This window comes from Bombina bombina, chromosome 1 (assembly GCF_027579735.1).
Source record: "Bombina bombina isolate aBomBom1 chromosome 1, aBomBom1.pri, whole genome shotgun sequence".
NCBI classification, from domain to species: domain Eukaryota; kingdom Metazoa; phylum Chordata; class Amphibia; order Anura; family Bombinatoridae; genus Bombina; species Bombina bombina.
This window is the reverse complement of record NC_069499.1, coordinates 942,714,625-942,741,915: the sequence shown is the minus strand read 5'-3', so window position 1 is coordinate 942,741,915 and position 27,291 is coordinate 942,714,625. Positions and strand designations below refer to the sequence as shown.

The 27,291-nt window shown below is 38.7% G+C and overlaps 2 protein-coding genes across 3 annotated transcripts in view; one reads left to right on the top strand and one right to left on the bottom strand.

Moving 5' to 3' along the window:
- CSTF1 (cleavage stimulation factor subunit 1) overlaps positions 1 to 3,530 on the bottom strand; it is a 73,865-nt gene extending 70,335 nt beyond the window's left edge. Inside the window, exon 1 of the mRNA XM_053702849.1 lies at positions 3,372 to 3,530. The gene's annotated coding sequence lies outside the window, so the exon portion shown is untranslated. The remainder of the gene's footprint in view (positions 1 to 3,371) is intronic.
- Positions 3,531 to 3,573: 43 nt separating this feature from the next.
- Positions 3,574 to 27,291, top strand: part of AURKA (aurora kinase A) — a 128,702-nt gene continuing 104,984 nt past the window's right edge. Inside the window, exons 1-3 of one of the 2 annotated variants that reach the window (XM_053702721.1) lie at positions 3,574 to 3,708; positions 4,389 to 4,446; positions 6,707 to 6,989. In XM_053702721.1, coding sequence (XP_053558696.1) covers positions 4,393 to 4,446; positions 6,707 to 6,989 — 337 coding nt within the window. In that variant the 5' untranslated portion in view covers positions 3,574 to 3,708; positions 4,389 to 4,392. The other variant, XM_053702642.1, reaches the window with a different exon arrangement.

Sequence of the window (27,291 nt, the reverse complement as noted above, 5' to 3'; positions counted from 1 at the left end):
TAATATGCAGATTAGCAAACAGATATGAAAAGTCATTCATTTTAATTGATACATTTTTAAAAGCATTAAATAATCAGCTGTTTAAATTCTTGAGCAATAAAGGGGTTAAATCACAGAAGTGAAACACAAAGCAGTGATTTAACCCCTTAATTAAATGGCATGGGCAGCAGCAGTGAATTCATCTCTTTGCTGCCAGAAACAATCATTGTAGGAGTTAAATCAAAAGTGCTTAAAAAGTCCAGTGTGTGCCTCTACTCTTTTTGAGGAGTGCCTACCAGCGCACAGCATGCTGATCTAGATGCCTGGACATGTAGCATGATGGATATTATAGTTTCTACGCTCAATTAAGGGTATAATGGTGGCAGATATTGTAAACAAGTGTGCATATAACACACAGACAATATAGAAAAAGGCTGTATGCACCAATAATTGAGAGACACACTCAAAGTACAGACGAATATGTACAGGTATACCTCACTTTACAGCGCTTCGCTAATACAGCGCTTTGTGGAGCTGAAGTTCAACCTCCAAGGATTTTGACAGTGCTGTAATCTTCGTGAGATTGCGAGAAAAGTGACTGGCACCATTTTGTTATACACAGTTCACTACAGTAATTGTCACTATTTTACAGGTACAGTTTTTATTGCATACTGTGCTGTGCTAGTGTTAAACTAAACGTAGCACTATTGCACCCCTAATATATGTTAGTTCAAACATGTTTTCAAGTTTATAAACACACTGGTAAGTGAAAAGCTGCCTTGTTTTACTTTAAGGTGGCTTTCACTTTACAGCGGGGTACCGGTCCCTAACCCGCTGTATAAGTGGGGTATACCTGTATTGCTTAATGATATACAGACAAATGGAAGCAATAGTGTTCTTTTAGTTGGCATGTGCATACAACCAATAGAAAAAGACTTATGGCTTGTAAAGTCAGTACTATAATCGCTGTTATAAAACATTCCCTGTTCACCTAGATTTAGAGGTCGATTTATCAAGTTGCGGCCGACAAGGGCACATATACGCGCCCCTGTCTCGCCTGTGGCGGGCTGAATTCCACTGGCGGAATTCAGCATTGCAGACAAGCGCTATTTTGCACTTGCATGCAATCCCGCCCCCAGCCAATAACGTGCGGGCAGGTGCTGTCAATCTTCCCAGTCGGAAGAGACCGCGGAGATTGAAATTCGCCCCCTTAGAGGTGGTAAAAGGTTAGGAAAGCAGCGGTCTGATAACTGCTGCTTGTTAAATACGGCGTGCAGTTTTTCTTGTGAGAACCATTAGTGGTGGGGGTCGAAAGGCTTGCAAAGCCTTTGATAAATCGACCCCTTAGAGGACGTGCTTATTTGCTGAACACTAGGCTCATGAACAGCAATGCGCTACTGGGAGCAAGCTGAAAACATCTGATGATCAAATGATGAGTAGGCAGCCGCCAATAAACAGCCAGCTCCAAGCAGTGAGTTGCTGGTCCTGACGCTACCTATTATTATCGGTTAATTGTAGAGCGCCAACAGATTCCGCAGTGCTACCTATGTATGCTTTTAAAAAAAGGATACCAAAAGTAAAAAGCAAATTATGTAACAGAAATAAATTGTTTAACCCCTTGATGTCCGGGGCAAGTGCCTAGATCAGAACAAAGTTCTGATGTAAACACTTGCTGGAAAAATGAAATAACGCGATCGTCGATGCATACATATGATTTCAAGGCCCGGGACCTACACTGCTAGGCGCGCCGCACAGTCCGATTTGTCATTGCCTAAAAGGAGTAGGCTGCAGTACGCCATACAAGGTAAAACGTTCCATGCCGTCATAACGGCGTTAAAGCCCAGTGCTGTTTGGATGCCATGGAACGTCATAACTGTGTGAAGGCGTTAAAATTGCATGCGCTATCGGAATTATGAGAATGTTATTTTGACTGTTCTGTCCCTTTACAAAAGTTTGTGGCTACTGATTAAACTGACAGTGTACCCTAAATGTTTCTCCCTATGATCCATTTTACCTGCTGAAGTGTATTAAATTGTTTACAAATAGTTCCTTTGCCTATATTACGGCATTTGAAATAGCAGATTTTGTCTGTGGTATCCCTACCTATATAGACAGTTTCTATACTTAAGTATAAGCAAAAGAAAATCTGTGAAGACATAGCCAGAAAATTAAGTACACTCCCAGGGGAGGTAGGAGAGATAGGTAACAAAATATTAATCGTCAATTGTTCTCTCTAAGTATTTAGCTTTGGTATACAAATAGATATAAGAAGGGTTTGTGTACAGAAAGTGATAAAATAATGAGATCTAGTTTCCAGACAAGCTCAAACCATTTAATGGCTTCAAAGATCAAAATATATTTCATATTAAAAAAATAAACCTAAAGAAGCAATGATTCATAGATGTTATACTCAGCAGCTGGTATAACAAGTCATTGAAAACACATTAAAGAGCAACAAATAAAGGGGACTTTCAGTCATAAAATACTTGTATTTAGTGTATGCTGCGCTGAGCGCCTCAGGCTGTCCATGGCAAAACGCTATTTTTCAGTGAGGTGATCTTAGCCAATAGGAGTACTAGCTATCCAGCATAATGCCAGCTGGGCCGCACCGCTATTGGCTAAAAGGTGAAAACGTTACCTTATTAAAAGAATAGCATTCAGCTGCAGGTGGCCTGAGGCGCTCAGCGCGGCATACGCTACAGACAATGGAACTTTCAGCATGAAGAATGTATACTTCATGACTGAAAGTCCCCTTTATTTGTTTAACTGGTAAATCCTACCATCACTTTAAGGGGAAAAAAAACAATTTTTCAGTACACTTCCCTTTTAAATTTTAAGGCATAATATCTTCATTTTTCACATAGAGATGTTCATGAGATATTTACTAGTCAGCTTTTTATAGCTATGCTATCCCTTTAATTTGTTTTATTGACTTGTATTACTATATTTTAAGGTATTGCCTCGTGCTCTTGCCTGTAATATTTCTGCATTAGTGAATTATAGCATTGGGAAAAAAGTAATTTTTTTTTTTTTAATTTTATACCGTACTTCATAATTGAAAAAAAAAAAAAAATGACAAGCAGAATACGTACAATAACAATTAAAATAACTCCTGAGCCCCTGCTGTAACAATTTTATTATTTTCATGAAGTTAAACAAATATATAATAAAAAAAACTGCAAAATCTGCAAACACACAACAAATAATATAATTTAGCTATGTTTCTTTAGCGGCCAAAATTCGGTAATTCTCTGTATAACAACACATTACGGCCAAAAGTCGCTAAAGCTCTGTATAAGAACACATTACGATTTTCCCTGTCTGGAACACGTTATCGTTTTGAAATCATTCATACAAAAACAACTGCACATGCTGCTGGAAGAGATACTTACATGTAAAAAGTTCTTTATTACAGGTAAATAGCTTCTCCGGGTGGAGCCTCCTCGTAAAAAATACAGCACACGTTAAACACAAATAGGACTATAGTGATCGATTGATTTATTATTACAATTCACAAACCCGAACGAAACAACTGCGTCATCTGTATTCGACAGACGCATTCCAAGCACGTCAAATGTACCATTCTGCGGTTAACGCATGCGCAATGTTTAGATTTTAGCGCACCTCTCCTACGCAGGGACGTCCGAATCCAACGATTTTTTCACATGAGCCAATGACAGAGTGTGGTTCCTTCTACGATACCCAATCAGGAACTAGAGCGGCTTAAAGGTATTTAAAAGCGGGATGTTTCAAACTTCTTGAAGTTTCAGTTGGTGGAGACAGGGAAAGGGAGTGTATTTGCTGTGGTAAGAAAAGCTTGGTTTGGTCGTGTTCGGAGAGTGTAGGCCTTGGTTTCTACTGTGGGATAAAATAATTTGTGTTAGTTTTAAACCTTTCGCTGTCTATCAGGAACGGGAGGAAATCAACTGTCGCTACACGTTTAGTGTTTTTCGGGTGTTTATATACAGGGATATGATCTCTTCCTGATGAAGTTACAGAATACCGCTTAGTGAAATGAATAAAACCTGCTTATCATGTATACTGTATAATACACCTAATTAGTGGAAACCATATATTGATACCGAAATTATTGAAATATTTTATAACCGTCGGTTTTGAAACCAATAAAGGTTGCAGGATCGGTCTGCTATTACTTCCTGTTCCCAAAACTAATCTACACCGCCCCCCAATAACTTATAATGCATATTGTTTAGTGAAAATATTAGCATTGTCAACAGTTTGGGTGACTGGATCAATATATTCTCACCAGATAAAAATACTTCAACTTGGAACTGGCAAAATAAATTTAGTCTGACAAATGTTTTATTTGGGCTTTAATGTTAAGTCTCTAGACCAATATTTTTTTTTTTTTTTTTAGTTACTAATGTGCATATTTCCTCTTTCTACAGCATTATGGAAAGAACCGTGAAGAAGGAAAATGTCAATGGGATTTCTAGCAACATGAAGGTAGACTGCAAAGTGTTTTTTTTTTTTTTTTTTATTTCCTAGGAAAAGCAGACAGCATGAAATGTATATCGCAAATACTCCTTACTATACTACTAACCTTTGCATAAACAACTAACATTTAAGGTGTCTCTTTAAAGAGACCAGTTTTAAAAACTTTTTTATATGACAGAACTTAAAAGCTAAATTACTTGTCATATATTCTCCATGGCGTAGATATAAACTGGAAGTTGAAGCACTGTTTAATTCCACTCCAAGAAACAAAACACAATCAAGTTTATAAATCAAGATGATCTGCTTTAAACTGCTCATGTATTCCTTTTTATGCATTGTCAATGCTGTGCTTGACTACCAAATGGTTACTATACATATTGTTTGATTACAGCTTTCAGAATACAACCGAGTTTCCATATGCAATGCTGTAAATCTCCTGTCACAGCTGCAGTATATTTATAAAATACACAAGATGAGAGCGGCGCTAAAAAAGCAATTAAAAGACCCACTGTGGATATGATAACAGGTTATAAAAAAAAAAAACCAGACTAAATCAGGTCTTTGTACATATAAAAAGAGAAATATATTAGATCTATGTAGAAAATCAACAAGAAGTGAATAAAATATTTATTTATTACATAAAATATTAGTAAAGACAAATTCATAAAATTTATCCGGATATATTACAATTTCTATAATGCATATTTAAAGAATAAAATCAATTAAAATAGAAATAATCAATACTAAGTAATACTATATAGTATTACTGGGACCAAGTGGTGCTATATTCTAATGAGTCAGAATGTGGTATAAGTAAAGTGTCAAATAAATGCGTGCACAATTGATAAATAGTCCAGGCTATAGATTTGTGATATCAAGGTTTGCTCTGTAGCTATAATAGTCTATGGCAGTGTAGTAAACAAGATTTCCCAAGTTGCATTAATAACCTTTGTCCTTCCGGGTCAGTGATTAAGTGGATAGATATTGGCTTACGTCACTATGTTATAGCGCTATACCTGTTCCTCTGTCAAGTGTGTCGGCTCTTTAAAGCTGCATAATAACACCTCTATTTACTTAATTTATGTGGATGTAGCTCTATAAACATATAGAGGTTGGTTGTGGCCAGGCAGTATATTTATAATTTTTAGTTTATCCTTTTTGTTTTAATGGGACAGTACACTGTAAAATTGTTTTTATATTTATGTATTTGCAGCTGGTATAACAAATAATTGTAGAATATAAAATGTATAAGAAATTGCATTTTCAGGTTTATTTCTGTATATGAAGTAACTGATTTTGTGCTTTTAAGCCAGTCTATCACAATGGGTTGAGCTTCAGATAATAGCATATCTCATTATGTTATTGCTTTATGTATACACAATCTTCCTTATCTTATGTGTCTGAAAACTAAAGCTCAATACAAAGAACAATGGAAAATTATTATTTTTTTAGTTAACTATCCTGAACCCCACTGTAATTTCTTCTGCTTGCTGTGTTTACTTAGCTCATTCAATAGCTGAGGCTCCAGTATCAAAACTTTTAGTATAGGCTGGGAAACCACAAGCTAAATTGGCAATTTCAAAGGACAAAATAGGTGTAAATGAGCTACTTGTAAACCATTTAATACTCAGCAGGTAAAATGGATCATTGGTAACCTCTATAAATGTGAGTTTTTGGGTAAACTGTCCCTATAAAAACCATGTTGAGAGGGCCAGCATAGTGGAAGAAATACATGCTCTAACTTACAAAGTGGTGTTCAGGTAACTGCTTCTGACCCAATCTGCAGTGTTGGTGGTACAGCTGGGTCAGCAGCAGTTTCCGCTTGGGACCAGCAGTTCTCTACTGATCCTGAGCGGCACGGTTTAGTATCCCTTTAACACCTGCTAAAAGGTTAAACACTGTTTCATGATCTAGAGCATGACATTTTAATTATCTTTCTAATTTACTCCTATTATCACTTACTTTCTCTTGGTATTTTTAACGCAGGAATCTAAGCTTAGGAGCCAGCTAATTTTAGCCACCAATCTGCAAGCGCTACCCAGTCATAATAGGATTAAATTAGAAAGTTGCTTAACATTAAATGCTCTATCTGAATCGTGAGCGAAAAAAAAAATTGGGTTTAGTATCAATTTAAACACAGAGCATGTAATGTTAACACTAGTAGTGAGCCTGTTAAAACCTTCATAATACAAATTAAAGGTATAATATGGCTTGTTTTTGACACAGGTATTTAGATAGATCTAAACTTTTGCTTCCCCCCCTCCTTTAGAGTATGAATCCTATTGATGGCCCCAAACGTATCCCAGTTGCCCAGCAGCAAAGCTACCAGATTCGGCATGCTGGTCCTAGTCATCCAGCCCAAAGAATCTTGGGGCCCTCAAATGTTCCCCAGAGACTTGTGACGCCTGCTCAAAAACAGATCTTATCTAACCAGAAGCAGTTAAATCCACCAGCAAACAATCCTACACAGATGCGACCTACAACCCAAGTGCAGCAGCCAAGCCGACAACAGGTCAATGAAACCCAGGAAACGGCTCCAACAACCAACCCTGGTAAATTCCTTTTCTTGGAAAGTTATGGTTTAGTGAAGCAGCATTAGGTAGGGTCTAAAGGCTGTGACACACTGCAAGCGATGCGGCGCGAGGCGAAGCAGCTGCTTCGCTCTGCGTCGCATTGCTTCTGAAGTTCAAATATTTCATCTCTGAGCGCTCAGCTACGTGTCCTGACGCAGCAGAGTGCTCAGAGATGAAAAGGCAGGACACACTGAGCGCACACAGCTGCATGTACACGCTGCGCGTCGCTCCGCTTGCAGTGTCACAGCCTTAACGCTACAGTAACTTCTGCAAGAGTTTAGGTTTGAGTGTGTACAATATATAGTTGTAGGTATTGTCGTTTTTTTTTGTTTGTTTTTTTATGGACTTTATGTTCACATTTGGGAAAAGTCATACATTAATTGCAGTGTGTGATTAACAAGTTTAGAGGGTTTTTTTTTTTTTATAGGGCTCTGCTATTAACAACATATTGCAATTAATTGTGATGAGGTTATGGATTATTTTAATCCCACAAGGCTGCAATTTAAAAAAAAAAAAAAAGATGCCAGCTCCTTGTGTAGAAACATTGGCAGATAACCTTTACCAATACACACCCTGTAGAATTGTACTCGCCGAAGGTGTTAGCACTCGTGTGCTGCACTGCTCCACATCTCCCCACTGGAACACTATGAAAGTAAAACAAACAAAAAACAGGGTGTCTCCTTGTGTAGAAAATAACATATTTCCTCCACCAATATGCAACCTGTAAAATTATACTCGTAAAGATTTTAGTGCTTTATCAGACCTTCTGAAATTGGTGTTTCAGCTCACTGTTCCATGGCTTCACACTGGATACCGGAACTTCCCCTTACAGCGTTACCAATGTTGCTCCTCTAAATTAATCTACTCCAAACAGCAGTATGTGGCCAAAACAAACTTTAATAACGTTAAACATTTAAAAACAGTGGAATTGTGGGTAGGCTCACATACAATCCATGCAATGCGTTTTTGAGTTGCATGCTTCTGCATCAGGCATGGTATATATTACAGCTGGAGTCCTATTTAAAGTATAAAGCACCAATAATAAAATCTTCGTTACTAACATCCAGTCACAGGGTATGTGTACAAATGTCACTTGTACATATTGGGAGGGTCACATACAACAACCAAACCGATAGACCCAACATGTCTATCACCAGTGGAAAGAAAATGCCTCCTACTTCTGTCAATACTAACAATTCCTTAATCCCAAATGTGTATGTGTGAGCATATTCTGTTCTAGTGCCCTATCACTATTTTGCCATTCTTAATATGGTTCAGCTGTCGCTGTGTACCGATCCTAATGGCCTAATTCATAACTGCGTCAAGTCTTAAGATTAATCCTGCACATATGAGCGTGAACACCTTTCGGAGTATAATTCTATAGCGTGTGTATTAAAGGTTACCTGATGTTTCTAGTTCTATACTAGGATGCACACTTTTTTTACTTTTTCAGTGGTTCCTTTGAAATGAAGGTCATGTAGAGCTGCTGTTCCACTTGGTTTCATCTGAGCGGAGGATTGGATATTAATTTTGCTACTATTTTGACTTGAGCTTTTTCATTGATACTTGTATCTGTATTGTTTGCTTCTGTTTTATTTGTTGCTTGTAGTATTGGTGCCCTAGTTATTTCACCTACACTTGTAATTAATATTGTGAATTTGTTCTAAAACTGAAGATGGCTTCCTTAGTGTCTTGTCAGTCACCAACTCTCTAGCCCAGCAACAGCACTGATCACTCTGACCAGGAAGTCACATCAGTAACATTACCGCCACAATTTTACTTGCCACCTTGCATACCCTGCTGCATGTGTAACTCATAGGTGACTCTCCAGCAAAACACAGCCAATGTGGAAAGAACCTACTTGTAATGTAACCCCAAGGCAGCTAATTTTTTTTTTTTTTATTTTTTTTTAATTGTTTTTGGCTTTTATAAAGCGATATGCAACCCAAAAATTGTGATTCAGACCGAGCATGTCATTTTAAAGTTTCCAACTTCTGTTATATTTGCTTTGTTCCCATGATATTGTGTTGAGGAGATGCCTAGGCAGGAAACTGGAGCACTACATGGCAAGAAATAGTTCTGAACTTCTGCCATCTAGTGTTCTTGCAAATGGAAAGCTTTCTTGCAAAACTGCTTCTAAGCATGTTCCTGCTTTTAACAAAGCAAAGAACGTAGAAATTGATAATGGAATTAAATTAGATATTTGTTTAAAATGCATGATCTGAATCATGAAATAAATTGTTTCATACCCCTTTAAAGCAACAGCCTACTTGAATAATGGTTTCATTTAAAAGACATATAATCCCTTTTATTACCCATTCCCCAGTTTTTCATAAACTGTTATATTAATATACTTTTTTGTATCTGAGCCTCTGCAGTTCTTCCCCCTTTAAGTACTTTGCAAAAACTTGCATTTTAGCCAATTAGTGCTGGTTCTTGCATTACTCTATGGGAGTGAGTACAATGTTATCTCTAGCGCATAAACTAGTGCTTTCTGGCTTTAAAAGTGAATAGCCCTCAGTTTACGCCAGGGTCAGGTTCCAGAAGGAATGGTTGTAAATCGCAACCTTTGTAAATTGAAACCCAGTTTATAATGTAAGTTAATGGGAAGTGAGGGAGAGAGGTTCCAGGCCCCTCTCAAAATTGTCATAAGTAACAATTATTTTTAAATGCTAAACAGCATTATAAACCTAATATAATAATCACACAACAGACCACTTGTATTTTTCTGCAAACAGTTCTTTCTATGCATTCCAATCTGGACTGATTTATAGACTGGAAGATCTTGTTCCTTTGAAATCTGCTCGATAGGTCAGGTTAAACTGATTAATTTCAGCTTGCTTTGCTGCAACACAAGCGTACAGCTCCACCTAATGGCTATTTTAATAAATGCACTGCTTCTCAATGCTTTTCAATAGCAGTAACATGACTGGGAAAATAAGGTTGTTCTGAAACGGTGTAAATTGAACAGTTGTAAACCGAGGGCCACCTGTACAATTAACTGAGTTGAGGCAGCATGCAGGAGCTTTGAAACAGGCAGAGATTTAGGTTATAAAGTATAGCAATGTTGGTTGTGCAAAGCTGGGGAATGGTTCCAAAGGCAGAACTTTTTTTTTTCACTTTCTGCAATGAGATTTTTTTAATGAATATTTTTCTGCACATAATTTTGAAATTAATTTTGAAATTAAATTTGATTTTTAAATTAGGCAGTTACACTAAAGCACCAACTAAATTGCAATGTGTTGATTAACTGGAGAGTAAAGCAGTTTTAAAGTTTTATAATATATTGCATTGCAAATTAGCTGCAGAAATTTTTTAAAATTTTTTGTTTTTTAAATTGTAGTTTTTTGTTTTTTTCTCATTGCTTTAGGTCTAACATTATATAATTAGAAGGTTAAATGTAATAAAAAAATGCATTGCTCACATTAACTTCTTAAATTCAGGAGTAAGAGCTTTGCAAACCATAAAGGACTAGGAGACGAGGATAAATTAAATAAAAATGTGTGTAACTAATGCAGGGACATTCCAGATTTTATAATTTTACTACTAAATTGCCATGTTGTGTGCCTGCATCATTTTCTGCATTAGTTGTCATTAAAAGTATGGCATGTGTCTGCAGGAATATGATTTATTTATTTTTTGTTTACAAATAAAAGGAAAATGCTTTCTATCATATTAGACAATTATAACCTAGTTTACTGCTGCATTTATTAATATACACCAGTAATTGTAAAGTAATTTCACAGCAGAGAGGAACGCTCAGCTCTATGCTCTGCACCTGTAAAGTTAGGGCTCGATCTTTCTGCAGACAGGCTGCATTTTCTGCAATGACATCGCAGTATGTTCTGCCTTGGGTAGTAAAAAAATATATAAAGTAGGATGTCCCTTTTACTTGGCATCTAATATTGATCAAGGTGAACAAGCAGGAATGTGTACTTGAATTTTTGAACAGTTAAATTACTGAAAGCAAAATGTTTTGCAAAGTCCTGATATAAATCTAACAAGTGGGATAATTAAAATGCAGTTTTGACTAATTTTTGCTTGGCAGCAGGTAAAGGATTAATGGTGGACTAATATAAAATTGCCTTAAATGTTCAGTATCCATACGATCCAAAATTACTTGGTTACAATGCTCGTATATCTAGGAGATTCCTTAACACTTTGTTTAAAATGCCTCTCTAACTCTTCACTGACTGCTGATGTTGCACCTGTGACTCGGGGCTAACTGCAGTCACATGACTACTACAGCCGTGATGTCTGTCAGGGAACTCCGTATCAGCAAGGGCCTGTGTTGGATTACTGCATACTAGAGCACATGCGTGGCCTGTAAAGTAACTAACTGCAGAGAAAATGTAGAATGCAGGTTGCCCACTCTGATTGGCTAATGTAAATTGGCCTAAGTGAGATTGGAAATCTGCAAATATTATTGCAGAAATAGCAAGCAAATTTTTTTTTTTTTTTTAAAACTTACCATCCCTTAAAACAAACTGCATCCTTTATGAAAACATTGCAATGTACATCTATTCCTGTAAACTTTCAACTGTAGACCTGGATCATTCTGCAGTTATCCAGAGATCAATTAAAATATTTAAAAAGTTCACTTGAAAACATAAATGGCTAGAAAAGTTGTGTTCATTGGCATATTTTATTTCATAAAATGATGGTTCAGTCCTCCATAACATATTGTATATTTTCAAACACTAGGAGAAGGTCAAGAACCCATATCAGAGCTTAAAATCCCTTCCATCTCCGTTTTGTTCTTGGCCTTGTAGGAGTTGGTTGAAAATAGGTGTTTCCAGTTACCTGCTTATAGATAACAAATTGGGAGCTCAGACCCATGTGAGACCCAGAGTCCCTGGGGAGTATTATTTACAAAGACCAAAAAAAGACTTCACAGCATCTGAATGATACAGGGACATAGTGTAATACTGTGCTTGCCACTCAGGGAAACTACTGGATTTTCTCTTTAAAGGGACACTCAATCAAAATTAAACTTTCATTATTCAGAGCATGCCATTTTTTTTTTTTAAATCTTTATTTGTGACCAACAATGCGTTAAACATGTGAAAAGTAAATTAAGACCCCAAACAGAGAGGTACAGAGAGTAAAATACATATAATATATGTTTATACATTCAAAAGAGAAAAAAAAGAAAACATTCTATATTTCTATGTCTTTACAAGTTAGTTACACATTGTTGATTTTTTTTTTTTTTTTTTTTTTACTATACACTGAAAATTAAAGAAAAAAAAAAAGGGGTTATTAGTTTTGTTGGCTGCGGGGGGGTTACCAGATTCCCAGTAAAACCAATTCCGTGTCTTTAAATGGATAAATCAAATGTTCGATCTCTCTGGGGGGTAGAGACTTAATAAAGTTTGACCACTTGGTGAAAAAATACCTCACATCTTGTTCATTGATTAAGTTGGTGTCAAGTTGTTCCAGAATGCATTGTTTCTTTAAACAATTTTTTACCTCTGATATGCTCGGTACTGCTCTCGAGTTCCACTTCTTCAAAATTAAATATCTTACCACTAGGATTACCAAGGTGACTATTTTAGGTTTATCCTGGGGAAGGCCTAAATCCTTGACAGGAAAGACTATATTCAGAGGGGTTAGAGTCAATACAGAAATACCCACCAAGTTGATAAGCCAGTATTGAATTTTTAACCAGCAGTTTCGGATTTTCGGACAATACCAAAACATGTTAATAAGATTGGCCGAGGGAAGTGAACATTTTGGACATTTATTAAGTGTCATTTCTACATTTATTTCCCTTCTCAGGGGTGAAATATGTCATGTGAAGCAACTTAACATGTGCCACGCCCCATGTTGCCGAGAGGGTAGCATGTATGATTGCTTGAATTGATAAAGTTACTAAGGAGGTTGCCTCAAGTTCTTCTGTTAGCATTACTGACCATTTAGCCTGGAGTGTTTCTACCGTATCTGGACCTTTAATGGAGATCAATCTTTGATATATGTATGAAATCGATGTAAGGCTGTTTTTAGCTAGCGTAAGCCAGTTTTCAAGCGTACCTAAAGACCAATCCCATCCGAAGTTATTCACTAGATTAAAGGCATAATGTCTTGCTTGAAGGTAAGCAAAAAATTTTTTGTTGGGAAGGTGGAACTCTTCTTTAAGAGTCGAAAGTCTTAATGCATCTTCTTTGTATGTCAAGTAATTGGAAGATATTGACTAAACCCCTAGATTCCCAGCTAGAAAAAAGAGCCGATTGTATCCCAGCTTGAAATTGTGGATTATTTAAAAGTGGTATGTATCGTGAGACTCTAAACTGGATATGCAACATAGTGCATATCTTCTTCCACATCTGAATTGGGTTATAAATGGACTTTATTTTTTTATATCAGAGGGAATTGCTATTATTACAATGTAGTAAAGCTAATAAGGAGAATGGGTGGGCCATGTTTTCAAGATCGAAATTCGTTACATAGTTAGCTTTAGTTATCCAGTCCACCACAATTCTAGCTTGAAAAACTACATTATATAATCAAATATCTGGTAAAGAAAGGCCCCCAAACTCCACAGACAGAGAGATCCTAGGTTTCTTGGTCTGCCAGATAAAAAAAGCGAAGCGCTGTGTTAAAGGACAAGATATCTTTTGTTTTCAGAAGTGGAATATTCTGAAGCACGTACAATATTTTAGGGAGAAGAGTCATTTTATAGAGTGCGATATGTCCTGAAAGGGACAGAGGGAGGCTCTGCCAGTTCTTAAAAGCTTCTTTGGTTTTGTTAAGTACAGGGAGGATATTTAGATCATACCAAGCGTTGGGGTTAGGGGAGATCCAGATACCTAAATACTTGAATGCATCTTGGACTACAGAAAATGGGATATTTATGCAAGAGTCCTTAGTATGCTTAAGCCAGCACAGTTCTGATTTTAAAATGTTCACTTTGTAACCGGAGAGAGCCGAATTGATCTATATTTATCAGTTTTGGAATATTTCTGGCTGTGTTTGACATATAAATCAAGACATCGTCTGCGTAGAGTGCAATTTGCAACTCTTTCCCTTTTATTTTTATCCCTTCAAGTTTGTGGCGAATTTGAATGGCTAGGGGTTCGATAGCCAAATCAAAGGGGAGAGAGGACACCCCTGCCTGGTTCCCCTTCCTAGTTTAATATCTTGAGTCAAATCGCCATTAACTAAGATTCTTGTGGATGCATTCCTGTACAGATTGTTGAATAGACGAAAAAAGTGGCCTCCAAGACCGAACTTCTGCAGTGAGAAACTTAGATGGTCATAATGTACCGGGTCTAACGCCTTTTCAGCGTCGATAGATATAATCGCCAGGTCTGGTGTGTCCTCCCTCCACGCCCGACTCCATCCTCTTAAAATATTCAATTGTAGTGAAGACTTCTCTTATTTTAGCTGATGAGTTTCGCCTTAAAAGGAAACCAGCTTGATCTCTATGAATAATGGTGGCAAGTAAGGGTTGAAGTATGTGCTAAAATGGATGTAAAGAGTTTGTAATCCGTATTTAGAAGTGCGATGGGTCTCTATGACTCCTTTTTATTTGGGTCTTTGCCTTCTTTCAGAATAAGCGTTGTGTGTGACGCAACGAATTCTTTAGTTGGAATTTTGCCAGAGATATAATTGTCATTAAAAAGTGAGGTTAGGTGTCCTATTTCAGGTGCTAAAATTTTGTAAAACTCATTTGGGAGTGCATCAGGTCCTGGGGCTTTATTAGAGGATAAGCTTTGAATCCTCTTGGAAATTTCTACTTCAGTTATAGGAGATTGCAATGTTTGAAGTAGATCTGGCGTTAAAGATGGAAAAGCTATTTCATTCCAGAAATTTTCTCTTTGCAAGCCATCAGAGGCTTTAGGGGCATACAGAGACTCATATTATTCTGTGAAGACTGACTATTTCTTCGGGGGAGTTGGCGTTTTTGCTGCCATTCATAATAGATTTTATTATGGAGGAGCCTCTTTCAGTTTTAACCAAGCTTGCATAAGCTTTCCTGTTTTGTTACCATAGCGGTATAATTTGGCCTGTAGTCTAAGGTCTCTCTAAGTGGTTTTATAAAGTAGGAAAGAATCCCTCTCAGCCAGTGCTGAGTTGTACCTAGCCCAGCTTTAATCCGTTTTATGTAAAATGTAACGATTGTAGGAGTTTGACAGCCCTCAAAACTTCATTTTCCCTTCTTTTAATTTTCTTGGTCCTATAAATGTTATATGCTAGTATTTCCCCGCGAAGGACAGCCTTCGCGGTTTCCAAAAACAAAGCAGGTTGGGAAGTATGTTGATTAAAGGATGCGTATTCATGAAATCTGGAAATAAGCCAGTTTTTAAATTTTGAGTCTGAGGCTAAATACCGTGGGAAGAAGAACCCAGCCTTCCTGTTCCCCAGAGAGGTCAAGTGGAACTCGAGAGCAATCGGAGCATGATCCAAAATAGTTATGGGGAAGATCTCAGTAGTTACTTTTGTTTTACATATTCTTTCATCTACCAAAAAGAGGTCTATTCTCGACAGGGTTTTATGAGCTTTTGAGTGGCACGTAAAATCCCTAAGATTCGGGTTTTGGGTTCTCCATATATCATAGAGTTTCAGATTACAAAAGAGTTTAAGAAACAGTTTGGACTCCAAATTGTCTCTCTTAGTTTTAAGTGAAGCAGGGTCCTGTTTAAGCCTATCTAGCGGATGTTGGGGGGCCATATTGAAATCGCCTCCAAGTATCAAGTAGCCATCAGTAAATGAAAGGAGCTTGTTTTGCAAAGTTTCCCAGAAGGGAAGGTTAAAAACATTAGGAGCGTGTATATATTGTTTTTAAAACCTTAATTTTTACCATTACATATCTTCCCTCATTATCTGTCAACTTGGATGACTTCATGAGGGAGTCTCTTCCCGAGGAGAATTGCAACCCCCCCTTTTCTTTTTGCAGTGGATGAAAAAAGAATTTCCCTAACCCAAGAAGTTTTTAGTTTTAAAACTTCCCCCGGTTTTAAGTGTGTTTCTTGTAGAAAGGCTACATCAGTGTTTTTCTTAAATGGGCAAGTATTGCCTTACGTTTAATGGGAGAGGTAAGACCTCCGATGTTCCAGGAGATCATTTTGAGGTTACCCCCAGCAGCCATATTTTAATGAAGATAAGGTAATAAACCCCCCCAAATAAAAATTTTAACCCTATAAGCCCGTGTAGAACAAGCAACTTGAGAAGTTTGGGCTCGCCTCCCAACCCTCGACCATACACTATGAGTCTACTCATCTGTGTCCATCTATATGGTTAAGTCTTGATAAATTGGTTAACTCCTTTCAGTTTTTATTCTGAGGAAAGGATTCAGCATAGAATTTGGCTGCATCTCGTGCAGTTTCAAAAAAGTGTACTTGACCATCAAATAGGAGTTTCAACCTGGCCGGGTACAGCAAGGTTGCTTGGATGCCTTTCTTAATAACATTTGTGCAGTGAGGGGCAAGGTCCCTCCTTTTGGCAGCTGTACCTGCAGAGTAGTCTTGGAATAAGTAAATTTTTGCCTCATCTAAAAAGATGGGTTGCTGTTTGCGGAATGCCTGAGATAACATAACCTTATGCTGAAAGTTTAAAAATTTTACTATAATAGGCCTTGGCCGGGTACTGTTTCTATGTGTGTCAATTGGGCCTATCCTATGAGCCCTTTCTATGATAATAGGTGGGTGAGATTCTGGTATCTGCAGTAACCTGGGCAAGGTTATGGTGGTTAGTTTCTCAAGGTCTTCAGATCGCCCTGCTTCAGGGACCCCTATAATCCGTAGGTTATTCCTTCTTGATCTATCCTCTAGATCTTCGATTTTACTTTGCATTCTCAAAATGATATTGTTTGTGGATTCAAGATTATCTTTATAATCAGCAGTTAGATCCTCCAGATCAGAAATTCTTTGTTCAGCCTCAGATATTCTAGAGGCGAACTGTTTTACCTCATTGGATAAAGAGGCAATATCTTGTCTAATCTCTTTTTCCAGCAGGTCAAATTTTGGGGATAGTGCTTCTGAAATTTTAGAGACTAGTGAGTGTATATCTAACTGTTCTGGGGTAACTGGGCGAGGTGATACAGACAGACCTATATCAGGTAGAGTTTCAGGAGCAGTTTTGTTCTTCTTATCCCTCTGTCTCCCTGTCATGGTCGCAGGAGAAGTCTTGTGGTGCCCGTGTAGGAATTTATCCATATAAGGTGACGTGATTTAACGATTACCGGGTGAATATCCGATTTGTGAGGTGAAAAGAGAATAAGAAAGTGAACTGTAGGTTGGTTATTACTTAAGAGGGGTAGTGAGTACCCAATAGAGGATGTTATAAATATATAAAAAAAAGATACACTCAAGGAAGGGTTGGGGGGATACTACCCCCTTTTGTGACGTGACGAAGTGAAGGGGTGGAAACGTGGAGGAGAGCCGTGTAAACCAATACAGAGTTTATAAAAATTCTCCTTAGACCTGGCAGAGGGAAAGAGGTTAGGTTCAATTGACTTTAATATCTATGAGATAAAATATTGAGAGAGCTTTATTTTATCCAGAAGCAGGGAGCATCCAAAATCTGAGTGGAGAAAATTCCTCTGAAGAGGAGGTATTTTTCTATCAAAGCCTAATTCTACCAGCAAGACTATTTCCTCTCCTTTTTCTCCTCCTTTCTAACCTTTTTCTCTTCCCCTTTCCCTTTTTTACAATAGCTTCCCAAGGGTATATAGAAATGTGTCAGAGAGAGGGACTCAGCTTTGCTATCTCCCCTTCTTCCTCTCCCTTCCTATTTCCTTTTTCTTCCCTTTCAGTTAAATTTTCCAAGCTAAACTGATCCTCTTATTCCCTCTCTTACCATCAGAGGGGAAAAGGCCGATTAATTAAACCTGGGAGAAAAATCAGCTACAATAATAAAGACAAAAATCATCATTAAGGAGGAAGAGTTACAATTTTTAGCAAGGCACTATTTATGTATTACTCAAAAACTTGCAATAAGTTAACCTTTTAAAATGTGAGGATTTAGTTTTAAGAATTGAGACAGTTAAACCTAGTGATAGAATGGCCTAAGAAATGAGTAGATCTGCCTAGGGAGTAAAAGGGAATACACTTTTTAAGGAGGCAGCAGAAAAAAGGGAGCAGAGAGAAATGGTCCCTATAGAAAAAAGGGGTGAAGGGCTAAATTCCCCCTAGAATATTACAAACTTAGATTGATACATCTAAGAGATAATGTTAGTTTTTATGTTACTATATGTTCTAGAGAATTGTAACAATTTGACCTCCCAAAGGAGAAGGAAGCTTGAAAGCGAAGAAAAAACTTTTAGCATATACAAGATTAATATTACTACTTTCAGAGTCTTTCTTCCAATGGGTAAGCTGTTAACCACAATACAAGCGAGTATATCTCAACCGAATAAAGGGTAGGTTTTAATGGGAAAAAAAAGAATTGAAAAGTTCTGAGACTTGTCTCTTGTTGCTTTGGTTTCTTCTTCCCCCCTATTTCTTCGCATCTTTTAACTGTTTTATGCTTTCTATGTATTCCTTGTTGTATGAGCAAGTTTTGTCCTCTTAAGTGTTTCCTTTCTTCCCTCCTATATCTTCCTGCACTGTTTCTATATTACAACCTCCAGTTGCAACAAGGTGTAATATTTGGCAACGAGTAATATTGCAGTTAGTGTTGTGGGAGGAAGAAAAAATAAGAATAAAGGTTGTGGGGTCAGTGTTTATACATCAAATGAGGGAGAGTCCTACAATTCTGTCCCCTTGAAACAAGTTTTTTTTTAATGGCTTAGTCCGATGTTAACCCCTCTTCTCCAACCATCAAGCTCAATTTAAACAGTCCTAGACAGCTCACCTTTCACTGGCCGCTTCTTCCCCACTGCCACCGGGTGTATGCTGGAACTTCCAGGTACAGGGGATTTTGTGATACGGATGCCTTCCCCTTGCCTTTCTCCACCGTAGGATGGTCTCCGCTCGTCGATCTTAATACCTCCTCCACTCTCAGCACCGGTGGGAGAGGAGGGAAGAACACAGGCCGCCGGTTGCGGAGAGCGGCTTGGTAGGTGGAGCGGAGTGTGTAAGTATGTCGGTGTTCCCGCGTCACCTCGGGATAACGGGCAGCTTCGTTCTCACCCCCTCTCTCGCAGCACCGGTGGGAGAGGGGGAATTCAAGCACAGGAGTACAGTCGCGGCTCTGCGGGAAGCGGAGAACAAGGTGTCAGCAGATTCAGCCGGAGAGTAAGTAATCGGCGTCTCCGTTAGGCAAACAGTCTCTATCAGCAACAACAGGTGCGGCTAGGCAGTGGGGGATCTTAAGACCGGGAAGGTGGAGATTACCAAGGGAGAAGGGGGAACAGAGGCAGGAACTTTTAGAAGTATAAACAAAAGTCTCTCAAATTTACTGGAGGAAATAGTCGTCCAGGGGGGGGCTGGAGGAATTAAATTATAATCACTGGGGATTTGTAGTGAGTGACAAAGTTAATCAGGGTGGCAAAGTCCAAGCCAGCAAGGCTTGTAGTAGAAACAGTGCGATGTAAGGGCACTGTTAGGTTCCAAGAGCGGTGTTTCTAACTGTCCAAGTAGCAGCCCCAGTACTTGGGGTGAGGCGCACAGAGTTTACCGCCAGCAGCTGAAGGGACTGGAGCAGAGAGCACAGCAGAAGTTACATGCTCCTCCTCCACCGGAACCCCAGAGCATGCCATTTTAAACAACTTTCCAATTTACTTCCATTAACTAAATGTGCAGTCTTTTTTATATTTAAAGGGACACTGAACCCAATTTTTTTTTTTCTTTCATGATTCAGATAGAACATGCAACTTTCTAATTTACTCCTATTCTTCATTTTCTTGCTATCCTTATTTGAAAAAGAAAGCATCTAAGCTAAGGAGCCAGCAAATTTTTGGTTCAGTACCACGGACAGCACTTTATTGGTGCTGTCCAATCTGCAAGGACAACCCAGGTTGTTCACCAGAAATGGGCCGGCATCTAAACTTACATTCTTGCTTTTTAAAGAAACCTATTAAGAGAATTTGATAACAGGAGTAAATTAAAAAGTTGCTTAAATTTGTCTTCAGTGTCCCTTTAAACTTTGAGTCACCAGCTCCTACTGAGCATGTGCAAGACTATTTGTGAATGGCTGATGGCTGTCACATGGTACATATATGCATTTGTGACTGGCTGATGGCTGTCACACGGTACAGGGAGTGGAAAAAGACAACTTTTTAAAATTTTCAGAAAAAAATCTAATTTGAAGCTCAGACTAAGTGCTATTGCATGGTCTTATCTTGCATTTGACTATGTAAATCTACTGTGACTGGCCCTTTAAGCTAAAACAACTAACAAAATTGTGACAATTTGTTTAGCATCTGTCCCCAAACTAAGAGTAAATCTAGCAATTTTTTTTTACTACTCAATCTCTTGAGGTAAATGTGTGCAAAATTCTTGTGCTGATAACCTAAGGGTTCAGATATGATAACATCCTCTAAGTAGGTGTTTACCTTTAGGCAGCTGCACCACACAGCACATTCTTATGCAATCCCTACAGTGTGCCCAATTTACTATGTGCAATTATATATTGTACTGAACATGACATAGTGTGCCATAATTTATATTTGCGTTAATACTTTAAGTCCAAGAAAGTATTTTACTCCCATCATCGCCAAGGAAATTTAAACTGAGTGTCAGTCTGCATTTTATATACTGTTATGCTCTTTGGCATATTTGCAGTAATGTATCATGTAGTTTTATGTACACTTATGATATACAAATTGCACGAAGCTACAAGTATTTGCACTTGTTAAATTACAAGAAGCTGTTATGCTCATTGCATGTTCAGCAGCACACAAAGATTTTACATAGGTAGAACTTTGTGTCTGTAGATATGCATGACATATGTCCTATAGAATTGTGTACACTAATAGCATAGGACATATGTCTTGCATATCTACAGACAGTCTATGCCCCTCTAGTTATATCTTTCATGCCTTATACTGCATATTTAATTCCAAATGCTGTCATGCAGAATTTTTTTTTTTTAAATGCACAAATGTTCCATCACGCAGGTACTAAACATTTGGCAGACACTGAAAATTAATCATTAATATTTTCATATACAATGTACATTTGTATTCACTTTGTAATTTTACGTATTATCTGCTTTTTCTGGACATGAATTTACTGTTTATCTGTTGGTCTATCTATGTGATGCTTCTGTAATCAGTATGGCCACAAGACTAATTATGTACATGTATATTACATCTCATGGATATTTCTAGTACAGATTTAATATACTTTGTATAAACTTGGGTATAAGTTTGTACATTTTAGAATCCATCAGGAAAAAGTTTGGATATCTGGATTCTTTGTTCTTTGAAACAGTCCTTATTTACCAGCAGTCCTATCTCATGTTGCCAAAGATCCTTCAGAGGCGGCAACCTTCATAAAAGGATTTGGATTGGGGAATAATTAATCCCAGTACCTGTAACATCAGGTTCAACAAATTTGACCCCGATCTGTTCATTGTCAAAAGTATTTAACATCACTAAACATATTGGTCAAGGTTCTCACTTGTATAATGGAATCATTCCTCGCTGTTTTTACGCTTATCCAAAGGGTCAGTTTATGGCTTTTATAGACCTCAAGGATTCAAATCTACACATCCCTATACACAGGAATCTTTCAATTCCTGTGGTTTTTGTTTCTGCAAAACACTGCCAGTTTGCCGCTTTGTGTTGGGTAAAATCTTACCGGTGATCAGAATTCAGGACTTTAGTTGCTCCATATCTGGATGACATACGATTTGCAAGTGGGGTTCCGACCCCCCCCCCCCCCCAATCACTAGCTATCGCTCATACTCGCAAGCTTATATCTTTCAAGGCTATAGTTGGAATATCAATGTACCTAAAAAGTTCCTTATGTCCTGCTATAAGGGTAGCATTTATGAGTCTTAATAGACTCAATCCTTGGGCATCTAGTTCCTGATGGAACTTTGTAGTGAGACACACCCTCTGAATCTATATATTGCAAAGAGCTACATTCCATTGGTAGCTCAGTGCATGGAGGCAGTGGCTCTTATGGAAACTGCTTCAGATGCAGTCCATTTTGCCCCTCATTACTTAAAGGAACAGTCTACAATATAAGATAGATAATCCCCTTTATTGCCCATTCCCTAGGTTTGCATAAGTTATATTAATATACTTTCTACCTCTGATTACCTTGTATCTAAGCATCTTCTGACAGCCCCTTGATCACATTACTATTTTTTTTTGTTTTGTTATTCGACTTGCATTTTAGTGCTGTTGTGCTTACTCTTAACCCTTTGACAGGGTTAATTTGTCTAAATAGGACAACGTTCCGATGTAAAAAAATTGGGAATTTGCAATATTCCATTGATGGGATCGGGTCAGGGGGATGTCCCTATGGAGCTAGGCACGTCTTCCAGACCGCAATCGCATCCTGGAAGCACCATTGGCTCCAGGACAGCCAAATGGTTAGGACGTTCTATTTTGTCCTAACGGCGCTAAAGTCCAGCGCAGTTAGGACAGAATAGAACATAACAACAGCGCTTAAAGGTTAAATGACTCCCCGGGTGTAAACACTTATCTATATGGCCCACATGAACTAGCAGTTTCCTGTTAGGAAAAGCATGTGATAAGAGGCTGTAGTGGCTTAGACAGGCAGACAAGTGTATTAATAATCAATGTTGGTTGTGCAAAGCTGGGGAATGGGTAGTAAAGGCATTATCTTTTTAAACTGTTTTATTGTAGACAGGCCCCAACCTCATTGGCCAAAATGATCTACATTTGTACCAGATTGCTTTGAATCAGTCAAAAAATTTTTTTCTTGACCGTATCTTTGACCCCTGGGGCATCCATTATTCGTCAGTCTGTGCTGGGGGCGGTCTTGCTTTCGGGCAGGGTGCAAGGAGTTTATTTCTCAACCATGTCCTCAAGTACCCACAACAGGCCAGAATTTCATTATAGCTGAATTACAGCACAGGTGAAACCATCTGATAGTTAAGAGCAGGTTAGTAACATGGTTGATTATTACCCCGTGCTGTAGTTAAAGGGACATTATACACTTTTTTTTTTTTTGCATTAATGTTTTGTAGATCTATTTATATGGCCCATAAAGGTTGTTTGAAAATCAGAGCAATGTTATTTAAAAATAAGCAAAACTATACTTTTTTTTTTTTTTTTTTTTTTTTTGACTCCAAGCCCCAAAGTTTTATGAGAATACCGTCTGCTACCTTCTCCAGCTTGCTCCTGTTTGTGTAAAGGGTCTCTTCATATGCTTATCAACAAATGCATAAGAAGACAATGCAATAGCACTTAGTCTGAACTTCAAATGAAAAGTAGATTTCTCTTGTAAGGTGTATCCAGTCCACGGATCATCCATTACTTGTGGGATATTCTCATTCCCAACAGGAAGTTGCAAGAGGATCACCCACAGCAGAGCTGTAATATAGCTCCTCCCCTAACTGTCATAGCCAGTCATTCTCTTGCAACTCAACAAGCTAGGACGTTGTAGGAGAGAGTGGTTAAATATAGCTAGTTTATTTTCTTCAATCACAAGTTTGTTATTTTTAAATAGTACCGGAGTTGTGCTATTTTATCTCAGGCAGTAAATAGAAGAAGAATCTGCCTGAGGTTTCTATGATCTTAGCAGGTTGTAACTAAGATCTATTGCTATTCTCATATATGTCTGAGGGGATTACACAGATGAGGTAACTTCAGCGAGAGAATGGCGTGCAGTTTATTCTGCTATCAGGTATGTGCAGTTATAATTTTTTCTACAGATGGAAAACACTAGAAAATGCTGCTGATACCGGATTAATGTACGTTAAGCCTGAATACAGTGATATAATGACTGGTATCATGCTTACTCCCAGGGGTAATACCCTTATGATATTTACAATATAAAACATTTGCTGGCATGTTTAATCTTTTTTATATATGCTTTGGTGATAAAACTTTATTGGGGCCTAGTTTTTTCCACATGGCTGGCTTAAATTTTGACTAGAAACAATTTCCACTGTTGTAGTATTAAAGTTACAGTTGGTGCAGTTAAAATTACAAACTGTGACATCCAGCTTCCCTCAAAGGCCCTCTGAATGCTATAGGACATCTCTAAAGGGCCCAAAGGCTTTCTAAAGTCGTTTATTGGGGAAGGTAGGGCCACAGCTTGCTGTGGCAGTTGGTTGTGACTGTTAAACGTCTATTTCGTTTTTTTGAACTAAGGGTTTAATCATCCATTTGCAAGTGGGTGCAATGCTCTGTTAGCCTATTATACACACTGTAAAAATTTAGTTTGATTTACTGCATTTTTTCACTGTTTTTCAAATTCTGACAATTTGTTTCTCTTAAAGGCACAGTACCGTTTTTTTATATTTGCTTGTTAACTTGATTTAAAGTGTTTTCCAAGCTTGCTAGTCTCATTGCTATTCTGTATAAACATGTCTGACATAGAAGAAACTCCTTGTTTATTATGTTTAAAAGCCATGGTGGAACCCCCTCTTAGAATGTGTACCAAATGTACTGATTTCATTTTATGCAGTAAAGATTTTCTGTCTTTAAAAAATGTATCACCAGAGGAATCGGACGAGGGGGAAGTTATGCCGACTAACTTTCCCCACGTGTTAGACCCTTTGACTCCCGCTTAAGGGACTCACGTTCAAATGGCGCCAAGTACATCTAGGGCGCCCATAGCGTTTACTTTACAAGACATGGCGGCAGTCATGGATAATACACTGTCAGCGGTATTAGCCAGACTACCTGAACTTAGAGGTAAGCGAGATAGCTCTGGGGTGAGACAAAATGCAGAGCATACTGACGCTTTAAGAACCATGTCTGATACTGCCTCACAATATGCAGAAGCTGAGGAAAGAGAGCTTCAGTCAGTGGGTGATGTTAATGACTCAGGAAAGATACCTGATTCTAATATTTCTACATTTAAATTTAAGCTTGAACACCTCCGCGTGTTGCTTAGGGAGGTTTTAGCTGCTCTGAATGACTGTGATACCATTGCAGTGCCAGATAAATTGTGTAGACTGGATAAATACTTTGCAGTGCCGGTGTTTACTGATGTTTTTCCAAATACCTAAAAGGTTTACAGAAATTATTAATAAGGAATGGGATAGACCAGGTGTGCCATTCTCTTCCCCTCCTATTTCTCCAACATTGGTGTGTCCGGTCCACGGCGTCATCCTTACTTGTGGGATATTCTCTTCCCCAACAGGAAATGGCAAAGAGTCCCAGCAAAGCTGGTCACATGGTCCCTCCTAGGCTCCGCCCACCCCAGTCATTCTCTTTGCCGTTGCACAGGCAACATCTCCACGGAGATGGTTAAGAGTTTTTTGGTGTTTAAATGTAGTTTTTATTCTATCAAGTGAAAATGTTTCCAATAGACGCCACCACATGGGACTTATGGCAGACAGTCCCTAAGGTGGAGGGAGCAGTTTCTACTCTAGTAAAGCGTACTACTATCCCTGTCGAGGACAGTTGTGTTTTTTTTTTTTTTTTTTTTTTTTTTTTTTTTAAGATCCAATGGATAAAAAATTAGAGGTTACCTTAAGAAAATATTTATTCAACAAGGTTTTATCCTACAGCCCCTTGCATGCATTGCCCCTGTCACTGCTGCGGCGTACTGGTTTGAGTCTCTGGAAGAGGCTTTACAGGTAGCGAGTCCATTGGATGACATACTTGGCAAACTTAGAGGACTTAAGCTAGCCAATTCTTTTATTCTGATGCCATTGTTAATTTGACTAAACTAACGGCTAAGAATTCTGGTTTTGCTATACAGGCGCGCAGAGCGCTATGGCTTAGATCATGGTCAGCTGACGTGACTTCATAATCTAAGCTACTTAACATTCCCTTCAAGGGGCAGACCCTATTCGGGCCTGGTTGAAGGAGATTATTGCTGATATCACTGGAGGAAAAGGTCAGGCCCTTCCTCAGGACAGGTCCAAATCTAGGGCCAAACAGTCTAATTTTCGTGCCTTTCAAAACTTCAAGGCAGGTGCGGCATCAACTTCCTCTAATAATAAACAAGAGGGAACTTTTGCTCAATCCAAGACTGTCTGGAGAAAAAGGTAAGCAGGCCAAAAAAGCCTGCTGCTGTGCCTCTAAGACAGCATGAAGGAACGGCCCCCTATCCGGGAACGGATCTAGTAGGGGGCAGACTTTCACTCTTTGCCCAGGCGTGGGCAAGAGATGTTCAGGATCCCTGGGCGTTGGAAATGATATCCCAGGGATATCTTCTGGACTTCAAAGCTTCCCCCCCCCCCCCAAGGGAGATTTCACCTTTCACAATTATCTGCACACCAGATAAAGAGAGGCATTCTTACACTGTGTACGAGTCCTCCTAGTTATGGGAGTGATCCATCCAGTTCCAAAGGAGGAACAGGGACAGGGTTTTTACTCAAATCTGAACCTTCAGACCAATTTTGGATCTAAAGATCTTAAACAAATTCCTCAAAGTTCCGTCGTTCAAGATGGAAACTATTCGTACCATCCTACCACTGATCCAGGAGGGTCAATATATGACTACAGTGGATCTAAAGGATGCTTATCTTCACATTCCGATACATAATGATCATAATCGGTTTCTCAGGTTTGCCTTTTAAGACAGGCATTACCAGTTGTAGCTCTTCCCTTGGGATTACTTATGGCAGTCCTAAGGCCGCAGGGCATAGCAGTAGCCCCTTATTTAGACGACATCCTGATACAGGCGTCAAACTTCCAAATTGCCAAGTCTCATACGGACGTAGTACTGGCATTTCTGTGGTCGCATGGGTGGAAAGTGAACGAGGAAAAAGAGTTCTCTATCCCGACTCACAAGAGTTTCCTTTCTAGGGACTCTGATAGATTCTGTAGAAATGAAAATTCACCTGACTGAGTCCAGGTTATCAAAGCTTCTAAATTCCTGCCGGGTTCTTCATTCCATTCCGCGCCCTTCGGTGGTTCAGTGTATGGAAGTAATCGGCTTAATGGTAGCGGCAATGGACATAGTGCCGTTTGCACGCTTACATCTCAGACCGCTGCAACTATGCATGCTCAGTCAGTGGAGCGGGGATTACACAGATTTGTCCCCTTAACTGAATCTGGACCAAGAGACCAGGGATTCTCTTCTCTGGTGGCTATCTCTGGTCCATCTGTCCAAAGGTATGACCTTTCGCAGGCCAGATTGGACAATTGTTACGACAGATGCCAGCCTTCTTGGTTGGGGTGCAGTCTGGAACTCCCTGAAGGCTCAGGGATCGTGGACTCAGGAGTCTCTCCTTCCATTAAATATTCTGGAACTAAGAGCGATATTCAAGTCTCTTCAGGCTTGGCCTCAGTTAG